This window comes from Hirundo rustica, chromosome 2 (assembly GCF_015227805.2).
Source record: "Hirundo rustica isolate bHirRus1 chromosome 2, bHirRus1.pri.v3, whole genome shotgun sequence".
In the NCBI taxonomy this organism is placed as follows: domain Eukaryota; kingdom Metazoa; phylum Chordata; class Aves; order Passeriformes; family Hirundinidae; genus Hirundo; species Hirundo rustica.
Window position 1 is genome coordinate 25,641,125 of NC_053451.1, and position 24,107 is coordinate 25,665,231.

Below are 24,107 nucleotides of genomic sequence, written 5' to 3' on the forward strand. Positions count from 1 at the left end.
AGGAAACAGATGTGGAAGAAACCACAGAGGGGTACAGCAACAGCAGAATTAACTCTCCAGAAAATAGGGGAATCTCAGACACACAAAGCTGACCTGCACCACAACTACAAGGCATCAAGTCTGAGATTGGCTTTATGCAGACCTGATAGCACCCAACATCTAGATACCAGCATACCAAAAAACCCAAAGGAAACAATTCAGCCTTTTTCCAAGTCCTACCTGGCTCTGAGCATATCGAGCAAGGGTAGGTCTGGATCGGTAGCAGTTCATATGCAAAAGACTGGATTATCATTTACCATCAAAATCCAGTTCTTGTAGATGCTGTGTGCATCTCCATTCTAAAAAAAGTGGAAGTTGTACCTGGCTGTGCACCTGAAATACCAGTTTGAACCTCCCAAAGCTAGAAGCACTAGGAATATTAAACTCCCTTTTGATTTAGTTCTTCTTACTTTAACAGCTTTGACTCATAAAACAGCCTCCTCTTAAACACCTCTGTGATATAACCAGAAGCAAGACTGTTCTTTGTGACTGTTTTCTTAAGCAGTTCAGAGTGTCCTGCCTCAGCTAAAGACGATGCACTAACTTGTGTCTTGTCTTCTCTGCTGGCCCATTCGTCACCAGAAAATTATACTGTTGTTATTACAGGAACTGAGAGCCTGATGTGCAGCTCCCACTGACTTCAGCAGAGGCAGAATGCATTTTTCTTCTCTGGAAACCAAGCTGGTTATTAAGAGGCCAAAACATGACTCTAATGTTAATCCTGAAAAACTATTATCTGTTAGGCCTGTTGCACTCATACATTTCAATAAAGTTTGGCGCAGTAAAATGTTTTAGTAGAGGGCATTAGTAGTCACTTCCTTCTGTGTGGATGCCTATCCATGTCCAAAGTCTGGGCCATGGACACTGCTTTCTAGTTAAGCATTTATATTCCAAAAGATCACTTTCCTTCAAGTGTGGATTCAGTGCTGGAAGTGGCACAGGAGGAACTAAGTAAAATTAGACAACTTTTCCTCAGTGGTATTGCCAGACATCATTCTTTCATGTCTGATGTGAGCTTGTCCTCATACAGGCTGCCATTTAAGCCATTGTTTGATAATTATGGTGAGGAGGAAGAGAAGTTTCTTTTACCCCAAGTTTCTAGCCCACTTATGAAAGAAAGACTTAAAAACATAACCCAGATGCACACTGAAGTTTTAGGAAACAGCAAGTGGACAAAGAACCCAGCATTGATTTTATGTCGTGGTTTTTGTGGCCTGAGTCATGATTTCAAATGCTTGTGTGCACTGATAGCAATCTGCCCCCATAAGGAGTGTGACCAGTGTCTGTGTGGAGATTGCCAGCAGGAAAAGGCCAAGTAAGGTCAAATGTGGTACTGACAGGAACTGACTTGAACACAGTAAATTCAACACATCTGAGTTTCTAACCAGCCACCAGACATCCACATCTGCCCATCATCACTGACCTGTGTCAGATCTGAAGAAGCAACTTAGGGCTAAAGGCTTTGTATCACATTTTTGGCTCCTGAGCTGCTTCACTGTACCTGCTAAAGTCTTCTTATTTGATCGTTTTTAAATACTTTTTAGTTCTGCTGCAGCTTTTATTTTATCATCATAAAGTTCTTTCTAACAGAGCCTTAGGTACATGGATCTGGTAAGGGAGACAGTGGGATCTTTGGCTGTCTCTGAAGTGAACCACAGCAAGTTATTAAAGAGTTAAATGGGAAGAGAGGAAATGCTGATACCTTTAGCAGAATATAATTCTCTCCACTGGAATTTGGCAACAACACAGGGACTAAGGTCCTTGCAGAAAGCACAAGCTGCTCGTCAACAACCACAAGCATGTAGGGACTCAAGTTGTGCCTCTCCTCCACAAAGCATCGCACAAGTAGCGCAGCACCCCCTAACTGCAAAGCTCACGTACTAAACCAGAGGGGAAAATTCCAAACTGAATCGTCTTCAGTAGCCTTGGCCATGCCCCGTGCTCCCTTGGCCAGCACCAGCAGAGCAGGTCTCAGCCTCCCCTTGCCTATGCAGCTCCCATCACACACAACGGCACTGCAGGATGGTGTAAAGCAAACCTGAGCACGGAAAGCACAACCAGTATGACTCACGTCCTGCCCTGCCGGGCCCACAGCATCTTCTTTCCCAGTTAACCCTTCTGGGTGCACTTTAAAACCTGCTTTCGGAAAGGTCCACAATAAAACGTTTGCTGGACAGCAGCCAAAGTGCTCTCCTGCTCCTCCTCACTCGCAGATACCAGGAAGAGTCCTAGGACTTTGTTGCTTCCTAGCAGGGAACAACCTGATCCTGCATGCCACCAGTTAAACACACAGCACCATGTAAAGCAGAGAGAAAGCTACGGCTTTATGTCTCTATAAAACTTGCTGATTACAGGAGCACTGACTTCTCACTGAAAATAATTCTTAGCAAGACAATTCAACTTTCCCCAAATCAACCACCTCTCATATCCTAAATGCTCTTCTAATTTGGTTGCAAGTTTGTGATGTCCTGGTTACATCTCAACCTTCATTTTTTTCCCCAAGACATCATTTCACCATTCTTCTTCCCCAAGACCTCACTTCCTATTCATCCTGAGAGTCCTACTACCCACAAAATTAATATCTCTAATACTTAAATTTCTTTTCCCCTTGTCCTGATGAATTGGAACTTCCAATCTGACTTTCTCCCTCTGCCAATAAACTTATAACAAATGAGTCTTTCATTTCTGGATCCCACAGCACTGGGCATTGGTATGTGCTACTGAACAAACAGCAGTTCTCCACAAAGGGAAGGAACTTCTTATTCACCCCCACTGCTCCTCAGCATAGAGAGATAAGTACACTGGAACTGTGAACCATGCCACAAATGAGATTTGAGAAAATGTCCTTCCTTCTTGTTCCCAAAGACTATGAAAAAACAAAAAACAAAAAACAAAAAACAAAACAAACAAAACAAACAAACAAACAACTATGGGATTTTAGGTAATAGATTTTGCTCCTCTGGCCCAATTTCAACTGCGACCACTATGTTTTTGTCTTTAAAATTCCCCTTGCTGCTTCCCATGAATATACAGCCTGTGCCCGCCTCCCCTGTGTTGTTTTCCAGTGCTCCTGTAAACAGCTGTAAATAGTTCCTCCAGCACAGAGGTTCATGGTAGCACTGGATGGAATTTATCTGTCTGCACCTCACACAGGCAAAGGGACATCAGCTCATTAAGTCTGTTATTTTTTTGATATTTCAATTCAGTTGCTGTTAACAGCTATATAAGTTAAAAGATACAGTACCTGTCACAGACAACCCACAATGCAATTGAATGGCTGGTTTTCCCCCATACCTAAATAAATGCACACATATAACATTTTATCTTAGTGATACATTTACTGCCCTCTTCACTGGGCAATGGAAAACACTCCTGTTATGTAGTCCATCCCTCTGCCAGTGCAGTTCCACACTGCAGTTCATCAGCCATGCTCATCAGCAAATGAAAGACCTGATTGTACAGCTCTCCCCCTGCATGAAGCTGACATTGCTGCTGGAATTTTTTTTGTAGTTTTTCTTTTCTTTCTTTTTTTCTTTTTTTTTTTTTTTTTGCCTCGAAATAACCTGACACTGGTAAAATTGGTTAATTCAAACTGGAACACAATGTAAAACCTGGACCCTAATGCTAACATCAGGGATGGTAACAGGCTTGTATTTAATTTTCCCTCTTGCTAAATTGCAGGTCCTTCTGCCGGCCAAACTCACAACCGCTTCTCTTGTCATCCAACCCACTTTAAGAAAAAACATTCTGTTCCTTCCCTCATCAAGGACTGACCATCTCAAACTCAGGACCCTCTTATTGGAGTTACCTCTTGTCTGAGCTACTGTGTTCTCATTCAACAGCTGGGACCATGAAGGTCAAGGGGAGAAGGAGTGAAATCCAACAGACAGGGTGGTGAACATGTTAGCTCAGATGCCTCCTACACCACACACCGTACTCCACCCCATAACCCAGTTTGTCCTGTCTCCATCCAGCAGTCCAAGGACAACACGGGAACTGTACGGGAGTCCAGTTCCTCCCTCGAGTCCTCCAAAATTCTAGCCTCATGAACCTAAGTTGGATTTTGAAATCCTGGAGGAGGGAACACTGAAGCACAGTTCAGATTTCCAAACCCGACTCCCTAAAAAGCCTGCTACTCCCTTCCACAGCCAGCCGGATGGGAGAGGGCATCACAACCGCTGTCGGGCTGTCTTTGTACACACATAGGCAGCCCGAGAACCCCAGCCAAGTCCTTTCCACACACGCAGCACTACTCATGCAAGGGTCATGCAGACGCATCGCCAAGGCAATCTCCCGATCGTTCATTCATCGTGAGTAATGGGGCAGTGACTCCACTTCCCGGGGATCAATCAGCTCCAGCTTGTCTAACCCCGAGCTTTTGGAAAGCTCTGGCTTGCAGTCCTACCAGCAAGAACAGGGGGACACGCGCTCGGCTTTTCTGCAGCCAGAGTGAGAATAAAGAAGCATTTACCATCCTGCCCAGAGCTCTCCAGATACTCCGTCAGGTCGCAGCCGAACGCGCTCGCGGCTCCCTTCCTCTTGAGTTTCTGTTTGGCTCCCTTGTTCTTCATGAGGTTAGTCCCAAAAGAGGTTCACCCCCCTCCTGCCTTGCCCCCCTCCCCCCGGCCTCACGCTGGGCGACAAAATTCTTGCTCTTCTCCTCAGACCACCGCCCGTGTCCCGCTCCCAGGGAGCAACATCGGGGGTCCCGTACAGCGTCCAGCCAGAGAAGTAAACATTAATCCCCACCAGATGTTGGGTTGCTCCTGTGGCAGGAGAGGGTCAGGGCGAGAGGAGGCTCCACAGCCCGCAGCAGCAGCGATCATAGCCTGAGCCCAGAAGGGTTCTCATCACAGGCAAGCGGGTGGTGGATGGGTGCCTGCATCAGAGCTGGCAAAGTTGGGGCCAGGAGATGGCGGGGGGACGTCTTTTCCCTCAGCGCGATCCCGGGACCCTCCACAGCCACCTTCTGGGTTTCGTCAGTCACGCTGTCGCCACTTCCAGCAGAAGGCGTCCCAGTCCGGTCGTCCTCCTCTTGGCTTTCGGAGGAGACTGGAAGTTCAAACGGACTAATGAAACGGGACTGGGGAAGAGTCTGCACAAGGCTCCTCTTTGGCTCCCCCCCCTTCCCCTCCTCCTGCTTCGGACAGTTGGAGGAATGAGAAAGCGGCTTCCTGTCCTGACTCCCGCTCAGCCGCTCTCTCCTTTCCCCCGTTTTACAAATCCTGGGATTATCCAGCTCAAAAAAATGCTGAAAGGAAGTTAGCTGAGGAGGGGGGCGGAGGACGGTTTTTGGCAGTAAAGTGCGTGTGTGTGTGAGCGAGGGGCTGAGGGAAGGCGGGGAGAGGATCTGGGGAACAGGGATGGGGACGGGGGAAGGAAGAGGGGAGCGTTTGCCGTGACAGGCGGCGGATAGCGGGCTGCCTGCGAGGAAATCACTGCGGGGCAGGCGCTTCCTGCTCTACCAGCCCGCAGCTCGGCAGAGGCCGGGCAGGCTCCGGCGAGGGGCAGAGAGACCAGGAGCCTCTCCAATAAATCTCTGCCTCTGCTCGCCGGGTCCTGCAGGGTGCCTTCCTGCCCTCCAGAGTGACTCTGTCACTGCAGGACCTGCCTTCCTCTACGGAGGTGCAGGCTGGAGCTGCTAAAGTGCGAGAAGGGGACAGAGAGGTGGGAAATTAAAGAGAGGGGGAAGGAGGGAAACCTTCAGCTCCCTCCTCCCCAGCAAGCAGAAACAGATGCTGTCCGGGCATCTAAGTTCACATACTTTTGAGTCAGCTCCCAAAAAAGTCCCCCTGCCCAGCAAAGGGGTTTAGATAAGGAGCCGAAATGACTCAGTACAACGAGAAGGGAAATGGCACAGGTCTGCCTTCAGGCCCTGAACCTTGTCTGTGTCATCACCTCCTTCATCCCACAAACACTTTTCTGGTCCAGTTTTTGGTACATGCCTATGTCAACTCATAAGTGCGGGCCCTTGCACTTCACATTTTTTTTTATCCCAGAAATTCAGCTTGCTTTACAGGACTGGGTATGCCCACCAGCATAGCCGGGGAGGCAAAATTAACTCTCCAAAGCCTTCACTGACTCCTCTTACTCTGTGCCAAATGTAGCAGCAGGGGTCTGGGTTAAAAAATGAACAAACAAATGAAAAACAGGATATTGCAGCTTTTTACCAAAAATCAGGCCAAAGACAAGGAAAGAAGTTTTGGTTTGGAGGAAAACTGTCTAGGAAAGAGGGCAAAGGACACCCTTAATCTGCCTCCCCTCACAAGCCTCGGCTCTGCGCTCTCATGGGGCAGAGGAACCCATCTGCAAACTCACCACCTCATTCACTTGAGAATAATTTTTCTGAGAAATCAAGCCTCTCTCAGATCTGAGCAGTGCCAAAATCAGTTCTGGTTCTGTTGGTATGGTGACTTTCTTTTCCTTTACAAGTGTTGGATGTTACCATTTCACACATAAGGAAAAGCACCAAGGGACCTAGTGAGGGACCTTGTACAATTATAACTCAGACTGAGCGGTTTATCACTTCAATTATCATAATTATCCTCATTTTACAGCTTGATGCCTGATGGGTTAAGGGGAAAATGATTTGCAGGATGTGTCACAGAGATGTCTGGCCTGTCACCTCCCTGCCTGCTCCCACTCGCAGGCTAAGGAGGAAAACTGAGCTCTCACCACCAGACCAGTGGTTGGTCTCAGGAACCCTCAGTCCTCATGAAATGCTCAGAACTTCCTTGAATTTATCCTGGGCTTCTCACAGTACCTTGATGTCGAGTCAGAGCACGGGATCCCACCCCACGCCGGCGTGCCGCCAAAGCCATCGCGTGCCACGGCGCATCCTGCCTGCCTGCCAAGGGCCACACTTCACACAGCTAGCACAGACAACAGGACGCTCAGACCTGGAGGTCTTGCCAGGCCATGCTCCCACTGTCTGGGTGGCTGGCTGCCTTCTGGAGGAAGATAAAGCCCTGTCCTAGCCCCCTCAGGGAGGAGGCATGTCCTGCTGAACTCACCAGCCCTTTCCCACACGGCTGAGCCCCCACACCAGACCAGTGGTGAGAGAACAGGTTCAATGTGGCGAGTAACTACACCATCTTCTTCGAAGACCTGAACTCCCCTCGGCAGACCCCTCCCTCTCTGAGCTAAACAGGATGTTTAATCCACTGCTCTACATCAGATGGAGGTCACATCACTAACAGGGTCTGGGTCCACCTGTACTTTCATCTGGTGACCCTCTACATCACACTCCTGCCCCATCTCCATTGCCCTCCCTCACCTTAGATACAGTTCCTCCACTGCTCTCTTGCAAGTTTATCCAAACAGGATATCTTCAAAAGAGGATGCCTTCCTTTTAAAGTAAATAAATAGATAAATTCAAAAGACAGAATCATCCCCTGCATGAGTAAAGCTTCCTCATGTCACCAGCAAAGTAGTTCTGGCTCCAGGAGCAGGGTAGAGCTCTGTGCAGCATGGACCCCCTCCCCTCCCTTGCACAGCCCTGCTGCAAGGCTCACAGTCTCAGAGCATGGGTGCTCAGCAGCACTGCTGGGTCAACACATCACAGCAAGAGAAAAAAGACATGAGGAGCTCCAGGAGAGCTCTTGTCAGGCAGGCTGGGCTATAGGGGTGGCTCTCCCCCTGCCAAGATAAGGTTCAGCAAGAGGACAGAGGGGAGGTTGCTACAGGATTGCCCAGGGAGCCTGTGGCCAAGAGGAGAAGAGGAAGAAGGAGGAGGAGGAGGAGGAGAAGAGGGAGGAGAAGGAGGTCAGACAAGGTGAGCAGGAGCCAAACAAGGGAGGCTTTACAAATAAAGCACTTCATATCGGAGCCTGAAATCAGTGCTGAGCTGAGGGATTTTTCTGAGGGAAAGGGGCGATGTTCTCCAGAGAGGAAAAAATAGGAAGTCTGGATTTGCGCAACCCAGGAAGCAGGGCAAGTCTCTGAACTAGTTTGAGTGAGCAGGGCTAAGGAGTAAGCCAGTGCCCCTCCTGGAAAAGCTTTCAAAGACAGGATCAGGCAAACCTGGAAGGAAAAGTTCTCAGGCAAGAAGTATGGAAAGCAAAACAGAATTCATGGTTGAAAGAGCTGGAAAAGAAGAGGGAAATTCTCTCCCTCCTAAAAAAAAAACAACAGAAAAAGAAAAAAGTGAATGCAGAATAGGAGCAACACCAAGCCAAACCGGGGTTCTCATAACATCCATGTCTCCACACAGATTCCTTCCTCATCTCTGCCAACATATGCAGAGTGTAACGGCCAGTGGCTCCACAGTGCCACAGCCAAAGTCTGGAAGCCATGGCCCCTGACAATGACTTCAATTCCTTGCCTTTGAACCTGTAAATATAGGTCAGGATTTTAAGTTAGTTACAAAAGCCTGCAGGCTCCTGCGGTCAGCGAGGGCCAGAGGTTCACACAGGAAGTTGGGGCACCTTCCCAGCCCGCTTCGCTGCTGATCAGCGATGCCTCACCCGCCCTTCGGCTTGAGAACAGATGTGGCGAGCCAGCCTTGTGTGTGAATGAACACAGCGCGGATAATGACTTTACAGTTCTTTACAGTTCTCACAGACAGGGTATCGGTGACACCAGAAGCACTCCGAGAGCCTGGAGAACAAGCTCTGGCCATTAGGGCTAAGTATTTCTTCCCCTTCCACTAAAAGCTGGGGGCTGTGGCTGAGGCGTCTCACAGGCTATTTCTGGGCACCCATCTCTCCCCTCCCTGCTGCATTTCCTTCATTGTGCTTGAGCTCTTTCCTATCTGTGGCCTTTAAATCTCCACCGATCTGCCAGACGCCACTCAGCACAGAAGAGGGGGGGAGACGGACTCAGAGAGGGGGAGATCAGAACCCCTAAAAATAGCCCTGCCAAGTACGTCTGTTTTCCTGACACAGACGGTTCATTGTTAGACTCTGACACGCCAGTTCACCCTCCCTCCCCACCCCTCAGCATACTCTTTCCTCTCCTGCCCCTCTCCAGAGCAGTTTCCTGTCTACTCCCATCTCTGTGGCCAAAGTTGGAGTGTATTGTGAAGCCAAAGGCTGGCGTGGAGTCTTTTGTTTCTCTGAGTACATTTTGGACCACAGACTATGAGGTTGATCCTTGTCACAGGGCACCTACCACACTTGGTTCCTAATTTTACCCGTTCCCAACCACACAAGCCCTGTCTCCTCAGCTCTCACCTCCTTTTTTGCCTTCCACCCCCTTGACCTATACCTTGTTCTCTGTGTCTCTCTGCCTTGTGGAACTGTTTTGCCAGCTGCTTTGTAGAACCCGGCACCTCTGGTACAAACGAAGGAGGCACCTCACACGTGTTACTGAGTCTCCTTGCTGCCGGCTGCCTGCCCATGACATGACAGTGGAACCAAGGGTACAAGGTTTAGTGGTGGACTTGGCACTGCTGGGTTAACAGTTGGACTAAATGATCTTAAAGGTCTTTTCCAGCCTAAATGATTCTAAGTATCCCAGTATAGCATGATATTCAGTACTGAGTACCATACAGAGCACAACTACAAAACATGCAACTATGTTTTTAGCCATATTGCCTGCTCTCACTGTTCACAGTCCTTTCAGAGTTGTCTTGGATTCAGAAAACAGGATGAGGAACATATCTCCATTCCCTTACCCAGAGCACAAACTTGTTTCAGCCATGACATTTACCTAATTCTGTGTTTGTCCCGCATCTAGCACAGTGGATCTCTAATTCTTGACTGGGGACCCAAACAGTTTATTTAAACAACATAAAGACCACTATAGAAAAGCTTTATGTCTCCTTGTGCAAAACTCTATTGATGGCTCAGTAATATATGACGGTATTGTAAAACAAACATTCAGAGGGAAAAAATCTATCAGACAAGCCACACAGCTAGCAAAACCTTCCTTCATCTCAGAGGTATGGTCTGAACCTCCTCCTAGCAGGATGACCTATTTGGTGAGGCAGGAAGACCACAAACCTTCCATGATGGAGGCATTCCAAAGTCACACAGGCCTTTTTGAGAGCATCTTGCCAGTAAATCTTTGAATAACTTTGAAGAGACAGCTGGCAACTTTATGCTGAGTACAAGCAAGGTAGTATGTCACAGAGGTGATTCCTTTAACACACTGCCACACTGCAAATACCGACAAAGGATTCCCACCAAACCAGGAAATGTTTTTGCCTGCTTTTTTCCACCTTAGCAGCTAACCAAAGAAGCTTACAGAAATTAAAAATCTTGCTTAAAACTACATTGTGACTCTATAGTCCAGCAAAAAGCCCAATCATCTATACCTGTGAACATGAGAAATGTCTTAACCATAAGGCCATTTTTTCTCATGTCTTACCAGCCCGTGGATACAAGTGATAATCAGAATTTTTAATCACAGATGGAGACTAGGAGCTGAGAAAACCCAGCTGGAGAAGAAAATCCTGAGGAGATCTATCTATCTATCTATCTATCTATCTATCTATCTATACCTTCAGACACCCCTTGCTTTGTCACTGTGTGGGATCTTGACTACCACAGCTTAAGAGACAGAAGGAGAGTTTCAATCTCTTCCTCCACATTTGCAGCCCACTGGTTTTGTTGCAGTTTCCCCCACCCTTTAGCCTATAAACACTGTTCTAACAGTAATGAAAAGTCTGTTGAGCCAGAGGCCTAAAATTAAAAATTAAAGAAAAAACCAAAAACTATTTAGTCTCTCCTTTTAGTCTCTCCTGTCCTCAGTTCTGCCAAACAAGAGCATTGGCAGCACTCTGTAAAAAACCCCACGTGTATAATTTCTGATTAGCCCAGCTCACAACCATGCAGAGAGCACTGAAACCAGCGCCCACTTCACTACCTGTATTTCCACTTTCAGATGTATCTCTCCTATCATCTATTCTGCTAATCATGTTGCCACGGGAGAAGGAAATTGTGGGTTAACCTGACTGCAGCAGCCTTGCATTATTTTAACGGTGATTCAAGGCTAAGGGCTGAGAATTAATCTCTATTATAAGGACTAAGCTGGAAGGGAGAAAAGTGAGTTTGGGGGTTCACTCCAGCAATCATCCATTTTGGTCACTTTCTGTAGAAGATAAGGGCCGTTTCATAATAATCTTCTTGTTGTTGTTGGAAATAAAAACCCCAACAAATAGCTCAGGGGACACTTACTATTTTAGGGATAAAAGCTAGCCTGTTACATGCTATTTTTAAAAGTCACTTAAAACCTGGCTTCTTTTATTCCAAGGTCTTCTCTTGATCACTTGCATGAATCATCTTTTGTATGAGAGATTATATCTTGTTTTAGCACAAGCTTTCAACTAAGATTCTTTTTATTGTGCCTGAACATTCAGCACAAGGATGAGTTCCTATGAAGAATCACCAGATATGGTGGTGGTCTTCAGCTAGGACAGTCTGCTGCTTCACACCTTCTTCTGTCTCTAGCAGGGAAAAGTGTGATTTGGAGGCAGGAAGAGGGAAGAGAGGAAATACAAGTTTGCAAAAGCCACATGTCCTCTTTGCAGACACCTCTAATGAGGGCTGGCAGCTGTGAGGGGCAGAGTGCTGGCAGCTGCATCAGGCAAAGCCAGGTGTTCCTGCATGTGGCAGGCTCTGGCACATTTGTTGTTTCTTATTTCTGCTGGCTGAGCTAAATCCCTGTAGGAAATGCTCTGGTGGGTCTGCACAAATGATCTCCTATTGTCTTCTCTGCAAGGCTGATCATATTCCCTCTTCCTTCGTGTTTTTTCTTCCTGTCTCATGCCACATCTCTCTTCTTGGTCAGGTGTGCCCCTAGGTTAAGTGGAAAAACAGCTTGCCTTTCTACTGTGCTCTCAAATGCTGAAGGTACTGAGCAAGACAATCAGCTCTGTGGGGAGATTCCTTCTGCCTGAAATTTGAGTGTCCCCTCGCTCAGGATGTGTAAAATTAAAGCTCTCCATATACTCCCTCAGGGAAAGCCACATTTCTCCTTTAACATTTCCTTACCTGTGCCCTGGCTGTTCTAGCAGGATGTGTTTTCCATGGGGATATGCCAAGCTATGAAGGGTGTTTTTAAACTTCTTTAGCACACTTGTTTTCTCTTTTCCTCTGCTTTCAGAAATGTCACCAGCTCTGCAGTGCTGTCAGCAAAATTATTTATTTTGAATCCTGCTGAGTCTCAACACCTCCAGGCAAAGGTGGCACAAAGTTATCTTCTTTCCATCACAGGTCAAAAGGGCTTGGCTTGTCTTCATTCTGACACCCCATTGCCTAAGTCTGTAGTTCAGATTATTTCCTGACTCATGCTGAAGTTATACAGGGTGTAAATTATAGCAGAAAGTACTCAGAAGACTTGAGGCTAGAACCAGTGATAATTCTCTTTGTGCTTTGCAATTGCTTACTCTGCTTAACAGGCTGCTTTCAACTTTTATGGCTAGTGCAGCATCGTTGTAGCTGGCCAAGAAGACTGGGACATTTAGGGAGCCCTCTCCTCTGTAACTGGGGTGCCTACAGCAGAACTGGTGTCTTTTCTGTAGACTAGCAGAGCGGGTTTGTCATCTTTAGAGTAAGCTTTGGCTAAGAAGCCTGGCTCCCTAATGCTGCCCTGCTATATTTAGACCCTCTTCTGGTGTGCCCACCCAGTGCTGTTCCCCTTGTTTGTTTCCTACCAAACAATGAGACCTGAAAGAATTGCTTGGAAAGGGGCCAACGCTCTTGCAAACAAAACTGTCAGGCGGCCAAGCTTTGCAATGGGCCCCTTGTAACATACTGTACTGGGAGATGGGAAGCAATTGTGACTCTTCACTTCAACCTCCACCATGGGCTTTTTCCCCTTGCTAAGAGCTCTGTGGTGTGGCCCTGTCCCAGGGACTGTCTTTGAGGAGGTGTCAGAAGACACGAGGAGGATGCCAAGAGACAACAAATCAGGATGGCAAGGAGCAATGTAAGATCTGCTCTGTGTTCTCCCTCACCCCTAATTCTGTATTCCTGCCAGAGAACATTTTAGCAGCAGGTCGTTCCTGGAAAGCTTTTGCTATCTCTGCCCTGGTTGTAGCAGAAGCTGCTCATGTACATATAGGGTTACAGGTGTGGTCAGATGCCATTCTCCCTCACCCCTCAAATTGTTCCTTTCTGTGCTCTTGTGGTGTTTGGCCACCATTCTCTGCTACAGCAGCACTGTAAGGGGAGAGAAGAAGCAGTCCCAGCCCTACTAGTGTGCAGAGCAAGAACAAGATTACTTCTGCTTCTTTTAAACAAATGGGGCCAAAGAAAAAACAAAGAGGGGGGAGAAAACAAGCAAAGAAACAAAAAAGCCATACAGGGAGAAGAGAGAATGAAAATTTCTTTTAAGACTGAGAGGTCGGCCTGATCCACAGCAGCCTGAATGATGAGAGCCTGGAAATCACAGATTTCCATCCAAAATGGATTTGTTCCATTACCTTAAGTTCCAACTTCGCTGCTTCTTTTGGCCCTCTGAGCCAATATATCTCTAGCCAGAATAGGACATGTGTATCCCTGAGGGAGATTCCAGGAACATCCTTCAGCTGGATCAGGTTTGGGTTTTCCTTTAGACCTATAAGCACTAGAGAGGTTTTAAAAAGCCAACACTTCCAACTGAGTAAGAAAGATGCTGAGCACCAGAATGATAGCAAATTTTAGGGAAAGAGAAAGACTAGCTAGAAAAGTATCTGCCTAAACCACACATCTGGTAGCCCTGCCTGAGAGGAGGGGTATAAATCTCTTGTGACGAGGAGGGCAGGCGTGAATGCAACCCCTGTGCCAGTGTCATGCTCTGACTCCACTGATCACCCCATACACACAGTTCTCTGGCAAATTTAAGAGATGCTGGGCCAAATCCAATGGTTTGAGTTATAGTTATATATCATCTTTTTGTAACAATACCAAGTATTTCCAACTTGAAAATAGAACCAACTTTTAAGGACAGCTTAGGAGAATGCACGCTGTCAGAAAAAAAACGTAGCTGGCGCAAAAATAAATAGATAATATTTTGACACCATGGGCACACAACACTGATTCATGGGCTTTGTAGGACAGCAGTCTCAGGGAGAAACTAGAAGAATGGAGGGTACAGTGAACCGCTCAAGTGCTGCAATTCATGTTTTACAAGTAAATCAGGAGAAAGAAAGGGAGAAATTAATGCAGCAAGGAGAGGCTGTATTTCACACTGACCCCTAGCAGACAGGGTCTGTAGGACACAGTAAGCAAGAGTCTACAGTGTTGCACTTCAACATACCACAGAAAACAATTTGAGTAAGTCAAAGGCCCCTAATAAAACTGAGGCAATTGGGAATTGCCTTTGTCATAGGAGATAAGGGAGTTATTAGAAAAGCCAGTATGTGTTGGGTTTTCTGAGTTGTAATTTTACTGTCTCACAGTAACTGCCCTAAAGTCCCAGCTCCTGCTGTCAGGGGGTTTCTTGTAAAACTCTCAGATTTCAGGATAAAGCACTACCAAAAAGCTACAGTAATCATTAGTGTACAGAGAAATTTCAAAGATATAAACCCTAAAACTTGGAAAAATTTGGATGTCAAGCTGAGAAACAAAGGCATGTCTCTGTAGCAGCTCCTGATTTAGTGCACACAGGCTGGACAAGAAATCTGTGATCTTGGTTTGTGTTGCAATACAGGAGGAGGTTATTTCATACTTGCTGTTTATTGCAGAACACAGATCCACTGTGCTCAGTGACTAAAGTTCATTTATGGAGCCTTAACAGTCAACAGGAAATTATATTCGCATTTTGCCAAATCACTTCATCATGGTGCCATTTTGAAAAGACTGTTCATCTATTTCAGTGGTTGCTTAGGAGATGTGAGAGGGATTGGTCTGCAGCCACATGCTTTTCTGACTCTCCAAAATAGAGCTACAGCCCCTTACCTAAAAGAAAGGTACCAGGCAACTGCTTGAATGGCCGGGGGGATTTTGTGCTTGGGGTCCTTTTGTGACCTATTGTGGCAGCACAGTCAGGTGGAAGAAGACCTGGGCTCCAGGTGAGCATGAAACAGAGGAGGTTGCCAGCAGGGAGAATCAGGAGGAGAAGGCGGATTAATGATATCCTGAGAAGCTCAGGGATGGCAATGAGATGGCTGCTGAAGTGTGCTAATTTTTTGAGGAACATGCAACAAAAGCCTGCATTTGGTGATCGAAGAATGGGTCCTGTTCGGGGAAGAGCCTCTTGCAGACACTTCTGTTTAGATGTGAAATTTGTGGGAGCAACGGGAGGACTGCTAGGGATGCAATCACAGCTGGTTTGGAGGTTTTTAATTGTGTTTTTAGCTTTTAAATTAAATGGACCTTCATTTTAGACAATGAACCTGTATGAGAAATCAATGGGAAATTTTGTGTACTGAAGGCTTAATCTCACACCAGCAATGTAAGGTAAGTCACCAGTGAAAAAAATAGAAAAATCTGCTGAAGTCTGAGAGCTCCTTTCCCTAGAAGTTCTGGGAGGTTTTCTTAAATTAATTCATTATTTATTATTATTTTGAATCAACAACTAGTGCTCTTATCAGCACTACAAAGTTCATAGCAAGTTGGAAAACCAAGTAAGACTAGATTTTCTTCTTTCATCTCACTATAAGTGAGGCTGGAAAGGCTGAGATCTATTAGCTCTAAAACCTTGTAAGACATATGAACCAAAAAGAAACAATTAGATTCACACCAACAGATACTATTTCCTTTCCTTACTAAATCAGTTTTATCAGCTTCTATGTCCTGCACAACTTCTGGGTAGCTCCATTGTCAAATGAAAAGTAGAATTTAAATGCTGTCTTTCTGCATCTTAATTGAATTTCAATTCTTATCTAAAAATAGCTTGACACAAATCAAAGTTAAAAAAAATTATTATCACATAAATAAGCAAAGCCATTCACCATTTTCTAACATAAGTAAATGCAAATTATGAATTTGAATAAAAGTGAGCAATTAGATTGTTCTATTTACATGTGCAGAGAGCCCAGTCTAGCAAAAAATTACCAAATTTAGAGGAAGGGCTATATTTAGTTTCAAATCAGGATGTTTTAATTACCAGCTAACAGGAAGCAACCTTTTTAGTTCAGTTTAGTTTTGTTTTCTGGTAATTTTTATGGAGTTTTAGAAATAACTACAAATATGAAGCATAATTAAAATAGATTACACCAATCATCCTTTTTTTGCTGATATTTTTAAAGCACACCATCTCAAACAGGCATAATCACATATCAGTCATGTGGAAACTACAAATGCTCTTCTAAGATACCCCAATTTGTGCCAACTCACAGTTGTCTCCCTTTTAAACTATCTGGGCTACCCTCAATTGATTTTGAGCAAGGTCATCTCTTTTAAGGTTAACCTTTGCAATAAGTAACACAATTTCTCACGTATTTGCTGGCTTTTCTCATTCTTTATGGCCAGAGAAGAGGTAAATAGCAGCGGAGACCCCCAGCACTCAGTATGTGCTTAGCAACCTCCAAACAAAAGAAAAAAATATTACAAAACATTGCCTTTTCTGTTCACTCTAGGCTAACACTAGCTCCTGCTTATTGCAGGCATGTGAAACCACAGCCACTCAATACCTGAGGGTTATAAACACTTTTTATATTCTCTGTGAAATACCACAGCACCTGAGTACAGCTCTTGCATCAGGGATAGTCAGGCAGCGTGTTTCCAGAAGACCTTGGAGTCTCTCTCACCCCTATCAGTCCTCCTGCTCTGCCCTTTCCGGGTACAATGTTTCCCATACTTCAGCTTTTCGTGATGTCCTTGGGTTCCCAGAGCCCTTTTGGAGACTGCAGAACAATAGCAAATGCTGAAAATACGAAATGGAAGAAAAGAAAACATCTTGGTAAAACACTCACACTCTGGGAGTAGGATATAAAAATAAGATGTGACAGCTCAGCTCTGGGGCCCCAGGATCTATAGGTAGTGGATGAAAACGGCTTCTATTTTTCTTCTAGAGTCATGCCTCTTGTTGTGCTTCTGAAAAATGCCAATAAGGAGACAGATCCTTTGTCATCTCTCCTAGGAAGTACATTCCTCCTGTGCCAATGCCATAATGCCGTCTATTACCATAAAACATTCTGGATCCTTCTCCCTCCTTTTATTTGGATTCTAATCACAGTGAATAATTTTGCCATGAAATGTTTATTCAGCAAATCTCACTTCTTTTTCTACTTTTGGAGTACCCCAGAACAGATTGAAATTTCCACAGGTTATTATCATAGGCTATTTGGCAAGTTTTCTGCTGTTACTTTCTCTCCTCCATGGACTGACTGTGAACTTTGACTAGTTGTGATTTCAGGCATTTGGGCCAGCTGTGACTAGTGAGACAGCATGGCCTGAGAAAAATCAAGAGCACAGTCTCATGCCAGTGTTTGATTGTAAAAAGATCATCATTATTACCTTCAGGTGCTGTTCACTTTTACACCTGTATCTTTCACTTAAGGAGGATGCTGAAGGGAGAAAAATTTAAGTGTAAAACTGCATGCCACTGAAGGAGAATAACTTCTGAATTATATTCAGAACAGGATAGAGCCTCAGATATAAAATTCAGAGAGAGCAATGAAGACTGAGAAATTATATTGTCAAGCTGCCAAAAGCCACTTCATTTCATTGCTATCAAGGGGCACCCTCGTGTTCTCTATTTCCCCATCCCTGCCCCTGATAATTTGTTGTTTGGTTGCTGGAGGCAACTCTTAAGGCAAGTGGAGCAGGTAGTGACACAGGGATAATCCCAAAATCATCCTTCTTTTAAATACTGTGTGGGTGTGGGCTGCCACAGCAGGGAAATCCCATGAAAGGGTGTCCCAGTGTTGGTGTAGTAGGAAGGAGGGCCCTTTGAAGGGAAGCGCTTGTCTTGGCTGGCCTCTGCCGTGGTGTGCTGGCCACACCTTGCTCTAATGAGAGCTTTGGTGCAAAGCTCAGGCTTGCTGCTTGCTCCTGTCATCCCTGAGCTCCTTCCTTTACCTTCCGAGTGAGGGAAGGAGAGGCAGGGGGTGGAGGGGAAAAGCGACATGATTTCGTTCAACAGTCACTGTCCAAGAGCCAGAGCACTTTGTGGAAAAAGAAGAAAACAAGGAAGCTCCACCCTTTTACCACAGAAACGTCTCAACCACATCCCAAACCTCCGCTAGCTAGAGATTCCTTCCTCTCATTGAGAAACAGAAAGGGAGCCAGGAGAAGTGGGATGTACAGGGACCCAGAGATATTTTTAAACGTGCTGGAGGTCTGATTGCATAGTTTTGGCCTGGTTTTGTTGGCACAAGGCCCTTTCTTTACTGGTTTGGATAGAGCACACTTGCTGAGGAGGCCCTCTCCATGTGTCAAGATGAAATTTTCTGGCTGGAGAGACAGCTTTGGGGACGAGTAACCAGACACAGCAGCTTTCTTAACCATGCTTGTTCTGCAGCCTGTTTTGTCCAGGTGACCCTGCTCTCAGACCCGCTGCTCCATGTAGTAAAGCAAGGCTGCCAAAGAGGACCTGCTGTGGGCCTTGACACGATGTCTCCAGATGAGGGCTTGAGGCCCAGCCAGCCTTTCCTTCCCACACGGCTCTTTGGCTGTCCCGCAGCCGGAGCCTCCATTCCCTGTGTGGGAGGCAGACAGCCACCATGCCATGCTGGACCAGACCCTGTGTCCTTACAGAGCTGTGCCTCCAGGGCTCTTACCACCTTGCCAGCCACAGAGGAGGACCACAGGAGGAGGGAATTGAGGAGGAACCAATTAGGGACACGAGCACGCTGAATGTATGTGGAAAATGGACAGGGAAAGAACTGAGGCTCTGCTCAGCGGGGGAGCTTGGGTGCCTTACGCCTTTCAGAGGCGGAAGAGACCACTGCTAAATGAGAAGGTCAAGGCCAGATGATGAAATCCCCCTGATTAGGCTGTGGAGGGAGGTTCTGCACCCCGTGTACTTGATCACTCTTGATCCAGTGGGAGATTCATCATCTCCCACTGGAGACAGGAGAGGCCCAGACACTTCCCCACACACGGCTGATCTCAGCCCATGTCATGCTGTGGTGATGCGGTGTGTTGTGGTGATGTGGGACATCCTGTGACACAACTTGTGACAAAGCCAAGAAAGCTTAAAAGTGCTAAAGAAGAAAAGCTTCGCAGTGTTTATTTTTGGTAGAAACAGGAAGGATGCTGGTGAGGCTAAAAAGAGCCCAAGCCATGTCCTTTCAGAAGCCTACACCTAACAAACCGTATTTTCCAACACATGCTAAAGGCAAGGTCCTATCCTTTACGTAACAGCTTTCACGGAGAAAGCACCCAGTTAGATGGGAATTTCTTCACCTCCTGTTGAGAAAGAACCCTATCTGGCTGGTAAAAGAGCTGTCATTTAAACCTGAAGGTTAGTAAAAAGAAGCACACATCTGAGAAATCAAGCTTACAGTTTGATTCAAACCTGCCTAGAGTAACAGCGCCATAGGCCTCTCATGAGGAAGGAGAGGAAGGAAAACACAGGACTTGTAGTTAACACCCTTCATTAGGGCCTTCAGTGTGCAGCTCATCTGCAAGGGAGCAGCTCCAACACTTCCAGATTAAGCTACTTGAAGGAATAAGCTTCTCTTGTGGGTTTTGTTGCACGCGGGGGAATCCTTGATCCAAATGCTGATCATGATTCTTGTGCTTCGTGTACGAATGCTGCTAGAGCTGCAGTCCTTAGCAAAGGACTGCTCAGTTTTTCTTACTGATTTTGGTTTCAAAACAACTAAAATTTGCCAAAAGGGAACAAAGGAATAATACAGCCTCACTTGCTGGTAAGTTAACTTTTCCCCCTATCGACCTATATTAATTTTTTCTTTCATTAACAGTGCAAGCAGGTAGATTTAATTTTTGGACAAAATCATAATTAGTAGCTGTTAGTAACACCTGATCCTGCCTCTCTGGGCAAAGTATCCCTTTAGAAATCCCTGTGTCTGAAGTAACTAAAGCCCCTGAACTCAATCATTTGTCTAGCATTTTCCTCTGAAATAAAATGAAAATCTGCTCTGACACGGTTGCTGCAGCAGGAGCAGGACGTAGGGCCCTCCATCACTTGACACGGGAGGCATTTGTGGGATTTGGGACACAGTTTGACATCTAGTGGTAACGCGTGGTATGATCCCAGAGCGCCTACAGGGAGTGCAAGGGTCACAATTCTGCCGCAGGAAAGCTGAGGTGTATGCTTGTGTGCTTCATGCACAGCCACACATCAGTGTTATGTGCTTTTTTTATCCTGCACTCACTTTTGAATAAGGCAGAAAAACAGCTAATAGTATACCCAGGTCATATTTCATGAAGAAAAGAAGCATCTTTTAAGATTTGTGTTTTGATCTCTTTGCTTATGACCCCTTAGTTCATTATGCAATAGCAGGAAGGTCTTAACAAAACAAGAGAAGACGTGCAAATAGTTAATTCGGAAGTCTGTTGGGAGGCTGAGTTTAAATAAATTTGAGGTATTTCAGCTTCAGGTTTGATTGGTGGCATTAATGATTGCAACCAGAAGAGTCTTCTTAGCTGTTCTGCTGCTAGGAACTGAATAATGATGCCCTGATAGAAGCATCTTTATTAAAAGAAAATGCAGGGAAGAGCAAAATTATTCAGGTGATTTGAACAGCAGCCCAAATTAACACTTCTAGAGGGTTACAAAAAATTGAAATGTGCTTTATTTTTTTACTTCTCCACATTTTCTACAATCAAAATGGGAAAGTATCTTAACCCCTTCAGAAACATGATTTTAGCCCAGCCTATACTCAGAATCTCATGGGGAAATTGTATGCTGTCCAAAGCTTGCAGTTTGGACTGCAAAGGTGAGCAGCTCCTTTGAGCTTGCAAGATCTGCTTCTTCCCACTGAAAGCAACCTGTGCAGATAAAGAGTGGCCAGGCAGTGTCTCTGTTTGCCTGGAAACATTAGATTAATATGTATATTGGGATTAGTAATAATTTGCCAGGGATTAATTTGACCTGCTGTGTATAGCTGCTGAAACAAAAAGAATAAATGTTAATTATAAAATACATTTTATATATAGTACATGTATTTAAATATAACTAAATATATAAGAGTTCTGAAGCATTTTCTTTTCTCTTCTCTTAACTGAAGTCAAGAGCTCCTCAAGGCAGGAATTACCTCTATCTGCCAGGAGAGTGTCACAAACGTTTGGGGCACAGGACAAACAGGGTAGTGTTTCTTCTAGAAACCAGGTACAACCACAGAAAGAGGAGAAGATCTAGCAGTAGCAGGAGCTTGGCCAGTGGCATCTCTATGTTTTCTAGTTGGTGGTGATCGTGAAAGAAAATTTCATGGTTGACAAGTTGACATGTGTAATGTGATAGAGGTTTAAAGGAAGACTATCAAACAAGAACAGTGAAAGATTATTCATAATCAAGATACTACTATCAACATGAAATTATATAGAGTTCTTTTCAAGGGAGAGAGTGAAAAACAGAAGAAATATGGTCGTTACTTCATAAAAGACCTTGCAGTCTTCTCCTACATATCCCATCTTTGCCATCAGCCTGTGTAGCTGCATGTCCATCTCCACTCCTGGGAACGGCCAGTGAAATCCCCATTGAAGATTGCTACACAGGAGTACACACACAGAAAAACTCTGACATTTTAAAACATTCTTTAGAAATGTTAACCCATTATGAGTACTCTTGACAAGTTTCCATTAATATATTTCTTTTAATAACACAATAATATTTTGGAGAGTGGTAACTCAGATGAACACAGAAAAGCCTATATAGGAGAAAGCTGAAAAGATAATGGCCATGTCTTTGGACTCCCAACACATTGCAACTGAATCTTCTTCTCTTGTTAGTATGACCTTGATAATGATAACCAGTGCTGCTCTTGCTTTGTATGGTATTGTTCTCTTAAAAATTGGTTGCATTTTGCTGTGAATTTACATTATGTTAAAACAAAATGACAGAGAAAGTCTTTAGTGAAATTTGTAAAATGCTGGTGGGGTTGTATGCTGCTGTCCCCAAGGTAAGAATGGTTCTGGTCTTGGTCTTCAAAACAGGAGGAAGAAATATGATTTTTTGTCTCTGTGTATGGGAGTTCTTCCTTCCCTTTTCTCCTCCCATTATGTCTCCTCTAGCAATTCTGCAGTCCTGTCAGCTAGGAAGGTGAAATTCTGAATACTCAGGTGGGTGCTGGTTTCTGCTATTCAGAGAGGGGATCCTGGTCCCGGTGTTTTACACCGCAAATCTCCCAGCCTTAAGGACATGCTGTATTCCCTGCACAATATCAGCTTTCTGTTCTCTTGTTCCTTTGCACCTTGCTCTCTATGCTCCCGTTCCTGCACATCTAAACAAACACCAGTTCATTTGCTGTGGAGAAATGGCTGAAAGAAGTCACATATCTCAGTGTATCAGCAGCTCTGATGCCCTTTTGCAGACACAAAAGAGCAAGGATTTCTGCAATCTGTTTCTGGGTAATGTTCCTGTTTATCAGGAATGACTCTTCAGCTTAAACCTTCCTGTTACTGCCTCAGTCCCTCTGAGCCCACAGAGGCCACTCAAGACACAGAGACAGGGTGGCAGAGTACACAGCAGCCAGTGACCACGACCCACTGTGCTTACAGCAGCCAGCAGGAGCCCCAGCACCACCACAACTTAAACACAAACCAGCCAGCCAGGACAGACCTGCCCATGTATTCCCGAGCAACAGTTTCCTTCACAACCCGGCTCTCAGACACTTACTCTTTGCAGCAGTGCAGCTCAGAGGCAGAGCCCACGCAGAGGCACGGGAGGAGCAGAGCTTTCCCTGCCCTCTGGCAGGTGCCCTCCTTATGCAATGCCTTTGCAGAGAAAGTGCCATTCTTGCGTTGGCTGGGATCTGTGCCCGCCACGTGCCTGGCTACCCTTCCCCTGAGGTACCATCCTGCATCCTCTTTAAAGAACTAAACTGCAGCAGCTCCAGGGCTGAAGCTCAAAATATTTTCCCTGACAGATTCTCAAAGGAGATGTCAGGGGAGGATTCTTCTCCCCCAGCTGTGCAATGCCTACGTCAGGCCTTGACATGTACAATATCTCTTTTTAAAATCAACCACAACTAACGGGCACTTGAAGGGCATGGTTCATTTCTTTCTGCTGACTATAAAGGAGGTACGCAATGACGAGCCTAGATGCAAACATCTGCATTCAATCAAGGGAGGGAGACGAATTCCATCCCAGTGCCCAAAATTTTTGGAAGCGCTAAACATTTAACCCCATTGCTTAACATTCAGAAATTATTTCGCATTTTTTAGGCTGGAAGCATTTCTCTCTTTTTTCTGGCACGCTCAGTCTTTCTCTTCTTGCATGCTTTAAAAAAAAAGGAGAATCTTGGCATCATCTCAGTCTAAAACGGTGGATGCTAGTTAATTGTCTAACAAAATTGATTGATTAATTTTTTATCTGTCTATTTATAAAACTCTCTTAATGCTATGAAGTGCTATAGAAATGCCATGTTGTTGTCAATAATTAATGAAGTAACATCTGGTGGGCACAAAGATGGATCACTGTCCCACAAATAAGGGTACACTGTGCTAACTTGAACGCTATTTTTAGGTAAGTGCAGCTCATTACAAGCCTTCACAGAACAGTTTTGCCTAAAGAATTGCCCTTACCTCAGAGCTTTTATTGTTGTTCTTGCTGCAGCTCAAACAAAATAGTAGCCCAACACTTTGCTTCCATCGGGATTATTATAAATATTCTTCCCGCTTTCTCCATTCTGCTCAATTTCTGGAGCCACCCCAGCAACTGGGATACCTGGTCTCCTGCCAATGCTCTATCGAGCAGCTGTCCTGTGAGCCTCTCCAGTACCCTCCCCGAGAGGTAACTTCTGTGAGTGCGGTGTGTGATGCTAATGAGACGCATGTGGCTTCGTTTGATAAGTTCGGAGAAATGTGTTGTGCATTTGGGTTCCAACCGATCCCTCCTTTTCAAGGCTGCAGGAAGTAAATCAGTCATGTTTTAAATGATCCCACGCTCCAGCTGCTGCAGATTTGGAAATTGTTAATGAATGCTGCTCACAACGTTATCTGCTTGTGGCCATATGGCTCTGTAGGGAGAAACTTCCATCCCAAAGTATTCCGTGCACCTTTCTGCCGTTCTGGCAATGCCGCTCGAAGGCAACCGTCACCGGGCTGGAGGGTGACAAACAAATCTTC

The 24,107-nt window shown here is 45.4% G+C and overlaps 1 protein-coding gene across 3 annotated transcripts in view; it reads right to left on the reverse strand.

Moving 5' to 3' along the window:
* Positions 1–23,619, reverse strand: part of ARHGAP31 (Rho GTPase activating protein 31) — a 79,162-nt gene extending 55,543 nt beyond the window's left edge. Inside the window, exons 1-2 of one of the 3 annotated variants that reach the window (XM_040054716.2) lie at positions 23,565–23,619; positions 16,589–16,773 (exon numbers count right to left, since the gene is read on the reverse strand). In XM_040054716.2, the coding sequence (XP_039910650.1) occupies positions 16,589–16,607 (19 nt within the window). In that variant the 5' untranslated portion in view covers positions 16,608–16,773; positions 23,565–23,619. Of the gene's footprint in view, positions 1–4,510; positions 5,241–16,588; positions 16,774–23,564 lie in introns of those variants that run through there. The other 2 variants (XM_040054715.2, XM_040054717.2) reach the window with 2 other exon arrangements.
* Positions 23,620–24,107: the final 488 nt, after the last annotated feature.